General features: G+C 39.7%; 1 protein-coding gene across 1 annotated transcript in view; it reads left to right on the top strand.

The window, feature by feature from the left end:
• The window catches only part of uba6 (ubiquitin like modifier activating enzyme 6), a 136,708-nt gene that overhangs the window by 82,624 nt on the left and 39,864 nt on the right, over nucleotides 1-14,220 (top strand). The window contains exons 18-22 of the mRNA XM_028805841.2: nucleotides 853-930; nucleotides 1,425-1,606; nucleotides 6,052-6,157; nucleotides 12,054-12,143; nucleotides 12,230-12,310. Coding sequence (XP_028661674.2) covers nucleotides 853-930; nucleotides 1,425-1,606; nucleotides 6,052-6,157; nucleotides 12,054-12,143; nucleotides 12,230-12,310 — 537 coding nt within the window. The remainder of the gene's footprint in view (nucleotides 1-852; nucleotides 931-1,424; nucleotides 1,607-6,051; nucleotides 6,158-12,053; nucleotides 12,144-12,229; nucleotides 12,311-14,220) is intronic.

The following is a 14,220-nucleotide window of genomic DNA, read 5'->3' as shown; positions in this document are numbered from 1 at the left end:
TTAAATCCGGGTTGGAACAAAAATATGTAGCCACTGTGGCCCTACAAGACCGACACTGCTTACCCCTGATTTAGGTGAATGCTACACATTGGTAATCTCTGTGTAAAGTGCTTTGAGTAGTGAGAAAATGTGCTATATAAATGTAAAGGATTATTATTATTATTAATAGGGGGCTTCGCTCGCCAACCCCCCCTGTCTGCGCTACGCGCCAGCCACTTCGTGTCTCTGCCGCTCGCGTATGTGGATTTCACTTTCACCAAACACCAAATCTTTTAATTCTCGCAGATACGCCTCTTCATTGGGAAGAAACACTACTTTTCTCTGATGGCAATACGAATTAGACGATCTACAAGTCTCAGACTTAAAGTTTAAAGCCGAACAATATCTAAATACTTCTGTCATATCACCTATACCCATATACATGATCTCTTTTCGCTGTTCCGTTATTTCACCGAGTATTAATTTCTGTTAGTTAGTGCCAATGTGATCTTTACTATCATTTTTTTGAGACTTTCGAATTTTAGTACTTTCATTAACGACGTTCTTCTTTGTCTTCTATCTCTTTGTCTTTTCTTCTTCTACTGTTTGTCTTTTATTTCTGCCCCTGCTTGGACCTGTTAGGTTTTTACTTCATCTCTTGGCACAAAGTGTCATCTCGTGGGACATGAAATTATCTCTCTGAAAAAGTCTTGTCTCCTCCCAAGATTTTTTTATATAATAGAGAGAAATAACCCACATTTAAAAATTGTTAACTTCCTGTTTAATATTGAAATCCTGATTGCTTTTCATAGTAGTTTTACTGTGCTGTGTAAATCAATTAGACCTTAAGAAATGCTGTTTTTCTTTTTTCAGATAATAATAACTGACCCAGATTTAATAGAAAAATCTAATTTGAACAGACAGTTTCTGTTTAGACCTCATCACATACAGGTAATGTGTAATTTAACCAGTTAATTTGTATTTTTATTTCATTTTTTTGCTTCAGTTTTGTTTTTTAACCAGTGATACTTTCTGTTAAATTATACTGTAAATGCTCCAGCAGACCCCCGTGACCCTGTGTTCAGATTCAGTGGGTTGGAAGATGGATGGATGTTAACTTGTACTAGTTATATTATTTACATCTTGACTATATCTGCATGTTTAATTATACTGAATGGTTCTTACATTTTTATTCAGCTAAACTGTTTCTACATTGTTGCATCTTTAAACTATATTTATGTGACCGTGTTCCACTTATACATTTCTCTATTATATTTAAATATATATAGTCATACTTTTGTTACATTTTATTTTTGCAGATTTGGGAAAGTGTTGTGTGACTTTTCGGTATGCCTGTCAGCCCCCTGTTCCTATGTGTCAGAGAGTGTTTTTGTGTGTTCACACAAACACAAAAAGTAAAGTCGTATATTGTTTTTCTTTTGCAGAAACCAAAAAGTACTACAGCTGCAGCAGCAACACTGGAAATCAACCCCCAGGTTAAAATCAGTGCTCGCCTCAATAAAGTGTGTCCAGCTACTGAAAATATTTATTCTGATGAGTTCTATTCGAAACTGGATGTTGTTGTAACAGCCCTGGATAATGTGGAAGCCAGGAGATATATAGACAGGTAGATAACAAGCTGTGCGTAGCATTGTGAAAGTGTTTTTTTTATTTTTAAGATTATCCATTTGTAGAAAGGCACCTTATAAGAACTGTATAAAAAAGTGCAATGAGTATAGTAATAATAAGAAAAATGTTACCTTTTTAGCTAGGTATTAAATAAGATGGACAAAATGTTAAGTGTCTGATTTATAAAACTAAGTACTTGAATTACATATTTTGTTAGATTGTTTCATATACGCTTAACCATATTCTTGAATATCAAACCAAACAGAAATAACATTATACTGCTTTGGAATAATGTTCATTGCCGAGACATGACATATGCATATATACAGATGCATCAGTGGGTTTCTGTTTTCACTTGTCCCTATTTATTTGTACCAATCCTTTATTTTAGAAAACACTTTTAAATTTTTCTATTTTTACTGATGGGGTTGAACCTTTTGGTTATTGCCTATCTTAGTTTGTGGATAATGTCATTATCTAAATAATCTGTGATTTCATTCATGTCATCCTTTGTCTCAAAACAAATTCAATTGACATGAATCAAGTCTTTATGTTAAAGCATGATTATTGGAATCACTGTGAATTGAATCAATTCTAAAGACAGATTTCATATTAAAAATTGTTTTTTTTCTTGTTTAGAAAGCAGTAGTCTCAGAACTTTCACAACATGAAGTTTATTGCCACAGGTTTTGAACATAACCGAACTATGCAGAACTCTCATTAATTGAGTAACACCCTGAGGACACAAATGGTATATAATTACATCCAAGTGCGTGTACACACAGAAGCTGCTTGACATCCATTTTTGGTAACCATCCCACATGTTGCGGTTAACTCACATGTTTTAACTCTTTGAGGGCTGAATATTTTTTTCCCCAAACAACTCAGCACAGCAAACAATAGTTTCACACATAAATCAGCATTAAACCGTCTGATGCTTTGTTCTGTGGCGGCTGTCGCTGCCTGTTCGCTGTTTCTGCCGGCTGTGCGGGGCGGCAGCCTGGCTGTATTCACGTGGCAGTGACAGCCACAGTGTGATGCAATCTTGGTTTGTCCCTCTTGTCGTCGTAAGTGGCAGTCCTCCCAGGTGCATCAGCTATGTGAGCGCGTTCAGCACCACAATCAGCTGGGGACAGATCAGCTGATGCCGGTACCTCACTTTCGTTTTTGATCTCCAGATCACTTGCACCAAAATCAGAGTCTGGCAAGTCAGATTCGGATTCAACGACAAAATACGCAAAATGTCGTCCTCAGAGTATATATTGCTTTGCGCGTTCGTGTTGGTCTCTCGCCAGATGTCGTTGCCATTTTAGAGGTTGTGTGCTCTTCACTTCTCATGTGTGTGCCAGTAACTGTGGTCAAATCACTCAAACCATCTTTCCTTCTAGCAAAGAGAGTCAAACTAAAACATAACAGCGAGTTTTTTCACTGTTTACAGCTGATTACCATCCTCTACCCCTGAATTTTTCGACAAAAGTCGACATCCGCCCTCAAAGAGTTAATATCCATAATATTGCATTATCATTTAATTGACCCTATCTTATCTTAAACTAAGAGTGTCAAAGTTAGGTGTGCATTGTTTTGTTTTATTTTTTTTCCTCTAATGAACTAAATATTTTGACTCTTCTTTCACACTAAACATGTATGGCCTGCTGTAATAATTTGTTAGACAAGCTCTTACTAATATGTTGGAATATATTTTTCAGTAGCAGAATGTGAAAACATACAGGAGGATAAAGATATCAGCAAGGCTTTATCTAATGTTTAGGTTTTTATTTAAACTTGCCCAAAGACATTTGTTTTTTTGACCGACTCATATAAGATTTGTTTTATGTAAACTTTGTTTTAGCACTTTTTAGTTATGAGATGTATGAAAAGAGATTTCACTGCATCTCTGAAAGGTCAAGTATTTGCCTCTGTCCGTGTCACGCTGCATGATTTTCTCCAGTGATTTTCAGTCACTGGGCTTCAGTTACATAATCTAAGCAAGTCACAGGTAGTCACCGCACCCTCCACTAACATACAGTCCCAACAACAACAACAACATTTATTTATATAGCACATTTTCATACAAAAAGTAGCTCAAAGTGCTTTACATAAGAAGAAAAGAAAAATGAAAGACAAAATGCAAAATTAAAATAAGACAACATTAGTTAACATAGAAAAGGAGTAAGGTCCGATGGCCAGGGTGGACAGAAAAAACAAAAAAAAAACTCCGGATGGCTGGAGAAAAAAATAAAATCCGTAGGGGTTCCAGGCCACGAGACCGCCCAGTCCCCCCTGGGCATTCTACCTAACATAAATGAAATAGTCCTCTTTGTAGTTAGGGTTCTCACGGAGTCACTTGTTGCTGATGGTCATACAGACTTCTGGCTTTTAATCCATCCATCATTGTTGGAACATCATGGTGCTTTGGGTAGATGGTGGTGGCGCAAGCCACTACCAAAAGGACACCGGAAAAGGAAACAGAAGAGAGAGTAGGGGTTAGTACAGATTTTGAATGAATAGTTATTATAATGAATTGGATATACTGAGTATCAGGATTTAAATTACAGTGAAGTTATGAGAAAGCCATGTTAAAATAATGTGTTTTCAGCAGTTTTTTGAAGTGCTCCACTGTATTAGCCTGGCGAATTCCTACTGGCAGGCTATTCCAGATTTTAGGTGCATAACAGCAGAAGGCCGCCTCACCACTTCTTTTAAGTTTTGCTCTTGGAATTCTAAGGAGACACTCAGTTGAGGATCTGAGGTTGCGATTTGGAATATAAGGTGTCAGACATTCCGATATATAAGATGGGGTGAGATTATTTAAGGCAACCCAGCAACTCAGTCCAACCAATCTGAGACTTGCCCTGACAAAATCAAAGCTGTCATAAGTTGTAGGGGTGGGTTTATGTTGTATGTGTTAGTGACAATGTGTGAAATGCAGGTGTTGCATAGAATACCTTGGAAATCTATAGAGTGTGTGACATTTTTAGACAAAGCAGGAAATGTCTGTATTACTTTAATATGCTATATGCTTTCCCTAGGCATTGTACTGTATATAATACCTAGCTATTATATAGAATGACAGATACTATTTACCCTTTGGCATTGCATAGAGTGCCTAGGAAATGTTTGAAAATTTAATTGTTTCATACTTCGACGTCCCATTTTCGTCATTCTATAATTTCCTAGGCATTGAACACATTGCCTGATTTCACACATTGACGGTAACATATGCAAGAGCTGACAACCAATGAATCTCACCCGAAAGCATAATGCATATAATGTAGCTGCCTGGATTAAGGAACATGGGTGTTTTGTACCTGACAAAAGAAACTTGTCTGTCTGCTGTCATGTGTTTTATATGTCATTACAGAATGAGAAATAATTTGGACGTGAGCATCAGTAGACTTAGGGACCAAGCTTCCCGAACTATTCTAGAAGATTTCAGTAATTATTTACTGCTCTGATTCTCATCTTTCTGATCATAAAATTGGTCATTACGATAGCAATTGACGAGAAGAATTCATCATTAATTGCAGAATTTCGGTATTTGGAGTGCCTCTTTCTCTTGCATGATGTGGCTCAAAAACTAATCAGCACAAAGTCATCTCATAACAGGCTTAAATTTTGAGTTTGGTATTTTCTGTCCAACCGTTTTAGCTCTAGACCGTTCTCAGGAAACCGTGACACACACACACACACAGACAGTATTACAGGATCCTAAAATGTTAAGATCCATCGAAAACCAGAGATCGCAATTTTTGACGAATCCAAACCTTTTGCTCCTCCTCCAATAGATGCTAGGTTATGGTGGGGGAGGACACAAAGCTGAAAAGGAAAAACAGGCTGAGATTGCAGCTGAACTTGCTGTGCTTTCTGTAAAGCCTCCACACGGTCACTGGCTCAGTCAGGCAGCACATTATTGGCATTTAGAAAAGGGACAAGCACGCAATAATAAGGAAATGTGAAGCTGTGCTGGAAAGTCGTTATTTACTCGTCAAATCTGACATACCCTGCAAAACCTTTATTTATGCAAAATGACATACTGAGTAGACGAGATCAGCAACTGCCGTCATCAAATTTGACATTCCCTTTCGACTAGAAGCCAAATAATGTGGCATGAGCTTAATCCATATTATTTTCAAGATACACAATGTAAAGTAGTTTCCTCCCACAGTCCAAAGACATCTAGGTTAGGTGCATTAACAATCCTAAATTGTCCCTAGTGTGTGCTTGGTGTGTGTGTGTGTGTGTGTGTGTGTGTGTGTATGCCCTGCAGTGGGCTGGCGACCTGCCCGGGGATTTGTTCCTGCCTTGCGCCCTGTGCTGGCTGGGATTGGATCCAGCAGAACCCTGTGACTCTGTGTTAGGATATAGCGGGTTGGACAATGACTGACTGGCTGACAGTGTCAAGTAACTAATGTGTATTTCATTTTTATTTGTTTTCATTTGCAGTCGCAGTGTATCTAACCAGCGCCCTCTCCTTGACTCAGGAACTATGGGAACTAAAGGGCACACAGAGGTCATTGTGCCAAATTTAACAGAATCTTACAATAGCCATGTAAGTAAATAATAGCGTGGATGAGGTCTGAGTAAGATTTTTATATTTTGATTAGTTGTACATTATGCTCAATTTCTCTTAATACACTGAAGTAGCTCACAGCTGAATGTGACGGACACTCAGTCACACCTAGAAATCTGAAGTCATGGATCTCTCTTGGAAAAAGAGTGGCTTGTTCCCTGTAGGCCAAACAAGGAGCAGCTGCAATAAAATGGAGGAGTTCAAGTATCTTTGAATTTTATTCACAAGAGAGGTTAGATGGGATGGTGAGATTAACACCATTCCTGCAGTTTGTTGGTCAGTTTTACAAATATTTTGCCTGGGATTGGTGGTGAAATTCGAGCTATTTCAATGGACAGATCATTTGGGTTTACCAGTCAGTCTGCCTCCTCACCTAAGGCCATGTGCTGTGAGTAGTAACTTAAAAAAATGAGTTTGTAGGCCTGGGGTGTTTTAAGTGTCACAGTGTGCGCTCCATGAATGGGTGGGTGCACAGTGACATAACATCAGCAATGAACCCAGCCTCAACTAATACACTGCACCCTCAGAGAGTGGCATATCCACAAGGAATATATGTTCCTCATTTTGCTCTTTTCTCTTCTTTATATTAGCCTCAGTTGAGGTTTGTGTTTCTTCATCCTTTTTGAGCCTTCTAATAGTTTGCCAGAATCTCTTGAGGCCTCTTGAAAGGCCTTCTGTATGTTGTGACCAAACTCTTCCAAACTCACACATCAAATCTGTTGCCCTTCTTTCCCTTTTGGTTCCATTTAGTCAAATCCAGATGGTAGGCTTTGTGCTTTAAATGAACCAATTCCCTTGTCAGTGCTGTCCACCAAATGGTCCTGGAGTTGTCACCATTATAAGTGTTATATTTTATCTTGGTAGCATCCCCTTATAGCTGCCTGTACTACTGAGGTCTTGAGCACATTTTTTATCTAAGATTTCATGTTCCTAACCTCTCCTGGCGTGCAAGAAAAGCTGTTTCAAGGGGTGCTCCCCATTAAACTTCAATACCTATATTATGATATTCTTCCCCTATGACAGATTCTAAACTCTTTTAAGGACATCTCGTATCATCTATATGCAGATGATATACAGGTTTATTTTTCATTTAAGCCTAACCAAATTAATACTTTGGTCACTTTGGTTGATTGTCTGTCTCAGGTTAACGACTGGCTCAGTAGTAATTACCTGCAGTTGAATTCAGGAAAAACGGAGGTACTAATTGTTGCTCCTCTTGTTCTTCATTCTGAGATCAGTTTAAAATTATCTTCTGTCTCTCCTGTTATTAAGTCGAGTCTACGTAACCTTGGGGTTGTTTTTGACCAGTCCCTGACACTTGATGATATGTAAGGTCAGTCAGCCGCTCGTGTTTCTTTCATTTAAGAAATTTCTCAAAACTAAGAAATGTTGTTTCAAAATCAGAATTGGAGATGCTTGTTCATTCTGTTATTTCCTCATGGCTTGATTACTGTAATGCTCTCATTACAGGTTTGAGCAAGACCTCTCTCTCACGCCTTCAGTTAGTTCAAAATGCAGCTGACAGGCTCCTAACTCGCGCTAGCCGGAGTGATCATACAGTTGTGCTTGAAAGTTTGTGAACCCTTTAGAATTTTCTATATTTCTGCATAAATATGACCTAAAACATCATCAGATTTTCACTCGAGTCCTAAAAGTAGATAAAGAGAAACCAGTTAAACAAATGAGACAAAAATATTATACTTGGTCATTTATTTATTGAGGAAAATGATCGAATATTACATATTTGTGAGTGGCAAAAGTATGTGAACCTTTGCTTTCAGTATCTGGTGTGACCCCCCATTGCAGCAGTAACTGCAACTAAACGTTTCCGGTAACTGTTGATCAGTCCTGCACACTAGCTTGGAGGAATTTGAGCCCATTCCTCCATACAGAACAGCTTCAACTCTGGGATGTTGGTGGGTTTCCTCACATTAACTGCTCGCTTCAGGTCCTTCCACAACATTTCAATTGGATTAAGGTCAGGACTTTGATTTGGCCATTCCAAAACATTAACTTTATTCTTCTTTAACCATTCTTTGGTAGAACAACTTGTGTGCTTAGGGTCGTTGTCTTGCTGCATGACCCACCTTCTCTTGAGATTCAGTTCATGGACAGATGTCCTGACATTTTCTTTTGGAATTCTTTGATATAGTTCAGAATTCATTGTTACATCAATGAAGGCAAGCCGTCCTGGCCCAGATGCAGCAAAACAGGCCCAAACCATGATACTACCACCACCATGTTTCACAGATGGGATAAGGTTCTTATGCTGGAATGCAGTGTTTTCCTTTCTCCAAACGTAACGTTTTTCATTTAAACCAAAAAGTATAATTTTGGTCTCATCCGTCCACAAAACATTCTTCCAAAAGCCTTCTGGTTTGTCCACGTGATCTTTAGCAAACTGCAGATGAGCAGCAATGTTTTTTTTTTGGAAAGCAGTGGCTTTCTCCTTGCAACCCTGCCATGCACACCACTGTTGTTCAGTGTTCTCCTGATGATGGACTCATGAACATGAACATTAGCCAATGTGAGAGAGGCCTTCAGTTGCTTAGAAGTTACCCTGGGCTCCTTTGTGACCTCGCCGACTATTATACACCTTGCTCTTGGAGTGATCTTTGTTGGTTGACCACTCCTGGGGAGGGTAACAATGGTCTTGAATTTCCTCCATTTGTATACAATCTGTCTGACTGTGGATTGGTGGAGTCCAAACTCTTTAGAGATGGTTTTGTAACCTTTTCCAGCCTGATTAGCATCAACAACTCTTTTTCTGAGGTCCACAGAAATCTCCTTTGTTCGTGCCATGATACACTTCCACAAACACGTGTTGTGAAGAGCAGACTTTGATAGATCAAAACTCAGGGTGCCCACTCACACTTGATTGTCATCCCATTGATTGAAAACACCGGACTCGAATTTCACCTTCAAACTAACTGCTAATCCTAGAGGTTCACAAAGTTTTGCCACTCACAAATATGTAATATTCCATCATTTTCCTCAATAAATGAATGACCAAGTTTAATTTTGTCTCATTTGTTTAACTGGTTTCTCTTTATCTACTTTTAGGACTTGAGTGAAAATCTGATGATGTTTTAGGTCATATTTATGCAGAAATATAGAAAATTCTAAAGGGTTCACAAACTTTCAAGCACAACTGTATCTGATCATATATGATCATATCATATATGGCTCCCAGTGTTTTATAGAATTCATTTTAAAGTTTTGGTACTTACTTTCAGAGCTAACCAGCCTAACCATACAGCTTGCCGGACTCTAAGATCTGGGTAACAGGGCCTTCTCGTTGTCCCACGCACTCGGCTAAAAACCCATGGGGATCGTGCCTTTCAGTCTGTGGCACCAACACTATGGAATAGCCTGCTTTGTGGTCTGTGTTCAGTCGAGTCTGTTGATTCTTTTAAAAAACAACTAAAAGCATTTCTTTTTAAACAAGCTTTTAATCAGTGCTGAATAGTTCCAGTTTGTTTATTTATTGTTTTTATTGGTTTTGTTTATGTGATGTTTTAACTGTTGTATTTGTACTGTATTTGCTCTGTGACCTTTTGTCTGTGAAGGGCACTATATAAATAAACTACTACTACTACTTCCTGTTGGCATCTTCCTGGATCATCCAGAAGATTTTTTTTGTCCGTTTGAGCTGACATTGATATACTTAAAGCTCATGTGTTCCTCAGTGATCATTAGAGTGTTCCTGGTAGGGTCACCTTTGACAAATAACTGTAATCCAATGTGTAGTCAAAAATATGAAGCTTCCTTGGTTGCTCTTAAAAATGTGTTTAAACTGGCCTGTAACATTGATACTGGGACCCAAAGTCAAGAGGTGTTTTTTGCAGGCAAGTAACTGGATGCCAGCTGATGAATGTAGATCCAGTTGAGCTCAGTCCAAAGACCCCGCATGGCTCCCATTTGGGTGTACAATACAGAAGGCAATGGACAGAAGTTGACTTTGATGATAGTTTGGATTGATCTGGACATATTAGAGCTTGCTTTGGATTATTTATAATTTCTGATGTTTAGGTAGCCTTCAAATTTAGTAATACCAAATTTCTTCTGATACAATTTAAAATTCTACATTGTGGCCACCTTGGTGGGCGCTTCAGCTCCCCAAACACCTGCCACAGGCACAAGTCCAGCAACACACAAAGCTTTTTATTCTTTCACTGCAGAAACTTTTTCCCTTCATTCCCCACACAGCACCAAAGGAGAGTACAGTAAGCACAGTCAAATAATGCAGTATTTTGTCTTAATAATAATAATAATGCATTTTACTTATAGGGGCACTTTACATTAGCAGTAAATCTCAAAGTGCAACATAAAAAGATTAAACAAAGGCAAGGCAAGATAAAAACAGAGATGTAAAACTACAATAATTATAGCATTCTTGTTAATAAGCTTTCCTAAATAGAAAAGTCTTTAGCTGTTTTTTAAAACAGCCCACAATCTGCTGTGTTCTTAGGCTCTCTGGTAGGGCATTCCAGAGCCATGGAGCAGTGGCTGCAAAGGCTCGGTCTCCCATTGTATGAAGTTTGGTCACAGGGGGGCGAAGGCGGTAGGTATTTGTAAAACGGAGGTTTCTTGTAGTGGATTGTAATATAAGGAGCTCTTTAAGATATTGTGGAGCATTTCCATGGATACACTGGTGAGTGAACAGAGTTTGTATTTGATACAGAGATGGATAGGGAGCCAATGAAGTGACCGAAGGATTGGTGAGATGTGTTCATATTTCCGCACCCTCATCAGGATTCGTGCAGCACTATTTTGAATTTGTTGGAGCTTTTGAAGGCTCTTGTTGGGTATCCCGATGAGGAGCGCATTACAATAGTCCAGTCTGGATGAGACAAAGACATGAACCAGCTTTTCAGCATCACAAAGGGAGAGGTAGGGCCGGAGTTTGGCTATGTTTCAGAGATGAAGGAATGCAATTTTACAAAGGTGAAGGATGTGTATATCAAATGACAGATGGGAGTCTAACTTGACACCCAGATTTTGTAACAGAAGGGGACAGGGTAATGATACGGTCAGAAAAGGAAAAACAATTTACAGAGGAACGAAGTTGATGGGGGGTACCAATTAAAAGAGCTTCAGTTTTGGTGCTGTTCAGCTTGAGGATGTTCTTGGACATCCAGGCCTCAATCTCATCCAAGCAAGAGCAAAAAGTTGATGGAGGTGTAAGAGAAGTCGAATCCAGTCTCACATAGAGCTGCATATCATGGGCATAGCAATGGAATGAAACTCCATGCTTGCGGATGATGTGACCCAGGGGTAGCATATAGATATTAAAGAGGGTCGGCCCAAGGACTGATCCTTGTGGGACTCCACAGGTGACAGTGTGGGTATGAGATTTAGCATCCCCCAAGGCCAAATACTCAGTCCTGTCTGTAAGATAGGACTCGAACCACTCTTCTTTCACTCTTCTTTCAGTCTTCTTTCTCTCTCTCTCTCTCCCATCTCCACTCCTTCTCCAACAAGCTTTGTTCTCCTCCTCCTCTCGACTCTGGTTCCTTTTATGCTGCACCTGGGAGTACTCCGGGTAGCTCGTTAGTGAAGTCTGGTAGCACTCCGAAGTGTGGTGAAAACCACACAAAGTAGAGGTCTGCAGCTCTCCATGCGCCCCCTAGGCATACAGACCCCAATAGAGCTGAACTTCCAATGTCTCAAGCCCGTGGCATTGTAGCAAGTCAGTGGGGCTGCCCTCTGCTGTTCTGGGCAAGTAATACCCCGTGCAAACTCTCTTCCCCTGTTCCTTCCATCACAAAGGCGTCCCAACTTGGTAAAAGCCCCAGCTGTCCATCACAACATGTAGTACATATTTGTAAATTTAAGTTTTACTCAAAAAACATTTTTATTTGATATTTTTCAGAGAGACCCTCCAGAAGAAGAAATACCATTTTGTACTCTGAAATCTTTTCCAGCAGTTATTGAGCACACCATACAGTGGGCAAGAGATAAGGTAATGTAGAAAATAAAAACAGAATATGTAATTCAGGATGAACAGTATATAATCCATGAGACTGACTCAGCGATGTTTTCTTTTAGTTTGAAAGTTTATTCACTCACAAACCTTCTATCTACAACAAGTTTTGGCAGACGCACTCCTCTGCAGAACAGGTTCTACAGGTAAAGTATTTGTGCGTGTGTGTGTGTGTGTGTGTATACTGTGACATTTCAAGCTCTGTGTGTCACAAATAAACTGGAATCCAGACCTTTACCAAAAGCACACTTTATTCCATGATCATGAAAACATACGACATTTGACAAACGAGTGGAGACAGAAGAAGCACAATGTCTTCTGTGTCCTTTTTGAGGTGTAGGGAAGATGATATTTGTAATTTCATTTTTGAATACTTAAAATACCTTTTTAAATAGTCAAAATGTCAATTTCATATCATTTAGTAACCTGCTTATTCCAGACCGGGGTTGGCGGTAGTGTCACATCCTATGCCACATAGCAACCTCCGTTCTCTGTCCTCTCTTTTCTTTTACTTCTTCTCCCTCTTAACTGGCTCGCGCTTTTCTATATATGCAGGGAGGACATGGCAGCTGCAGCCCATCAGCCACAGGAACAATCATGGATGTGGGCAGTTTCCCACCTGTGCACTTAGGTGAGAAACGCAGACACCGCAGATTGCCCTGCGGCTCGCAACTGCTACCACGCCCCCTCGCTAAGCCGCGAGCTATACCCACAGCCTGGCTCGTGGCTAGTTACGCAAGCCAATGCTCGTATTTAGATCTGAATTTTTCGCTCATACTTTCCTCTTATTTTGAATTTCTCATATACAGAGGTGATCGTATCTCGAGGTTCCACTGTATATATGTATATATATATATATATATATATATATATATATATACTAGGGGGTTACCCCCTGCTCGCTTCGCTCACCAACCCCCGCGCTATGTGCCAGCCTCTTTGCGTCTGTGCTACTCATGTTGTGAAGAGAGGGACTGAACGCACCCCAAGGAGACACAGTCGCTCCTCCGAAACCCCCTCTTAAATGGTGATACAATGGGAAACAAATAGTTTTTTTTTACCTGCTGGCTTGCTGCTGCCATGCCATGCTGTGCCGTGTGTGCGTCATCTGCATCTCACACGGCGCTCAAACATTTAAAAGCCTGTACAGCAGCTGTCCTACTCTTTGTCTTTTATTTCTGGCCCCAGGCGTGGTTAAATCTCTTGACACAAATTCTCATCTTGCAGGATGTGAGTTCTTGATATTTTTTAGTTTATGATTTAAAAACGGAATAAGAATATGAAAATCTAACAACATCACATTAAAGTTTGATAAATTCTGAAAAGAATGATACCAAACATATATATGTAGGTTTTAAAATAAGCCCGATTTAAAACGTCACATAAAATTGTTGCACAAAATTGTTACAGTTTTAGGCTTAAGGTTTTATATACAGTAATCCCTCCTCTATCGCGGGGGTTGCGTTCCAGACCCCCCTGCGAAAGGTGAAAATCCGTGAAGTAGAAACCATATGTTTATATGGTTATTTTTATATTGTCATGCTTGGGTCACAGATTTGCACAGAAACACAGGAGGTTGTAGAGAGACAGGAACTTTATTCAAACACTGCAAACAAACATTTGTCTCTTTTTCAAAAGTTTAAACTGTGCTCCATAACAAGACAGAGATGACAGTTCCGTCTCACAATTAAAAGAATGCAAACATATCTTCCTCTTCAAAGGAGTGCGCATCAGGAGCAGAGAATGTTAGAGATGGAGAGAGATAAAAGCAAACAATCAGAAATCAATAGGGCTGTTTGGCTTTTAAGTATGCGAAGCACCGATGGACAACGCAGCTGCTAGGAAGGGAGCAATGTAAAGGTAGCCTTTCAGCATTTTTTTAGAGGAGCGTCCGTATCGTCTAGTGGTGCGAACAGCCCCCCCTGCTCACACCCCCTCCATCAGGAGCACAGAATGTCGGAGAGAGTGAGAGAGAGAGACAGAGAAAAACAAACAATTAAAAATCAATACGTGCCGTTCGAGCTTTTAAGTACGCGAAGCACCTTGCGGGAAGCAT

This window comes from Erpetoichthys calabaricus, chromosome 7 (genome assembly GCF_900747795.2).
Source record: "Erpetoichthys calabaricus chromosome 7, fErpCal1.3, whole genome shotgun sequence".
Lineage (NCBI taxonomy): Eukaryota > Metazoa > Chordata > Cladistia > Polypteriformes > Polypteridae > Erpetoichthys > Erpetoichthys calabaricus.
This window is presented reverse-complemented; position numbering and strand designations above follow the sequence as displayed.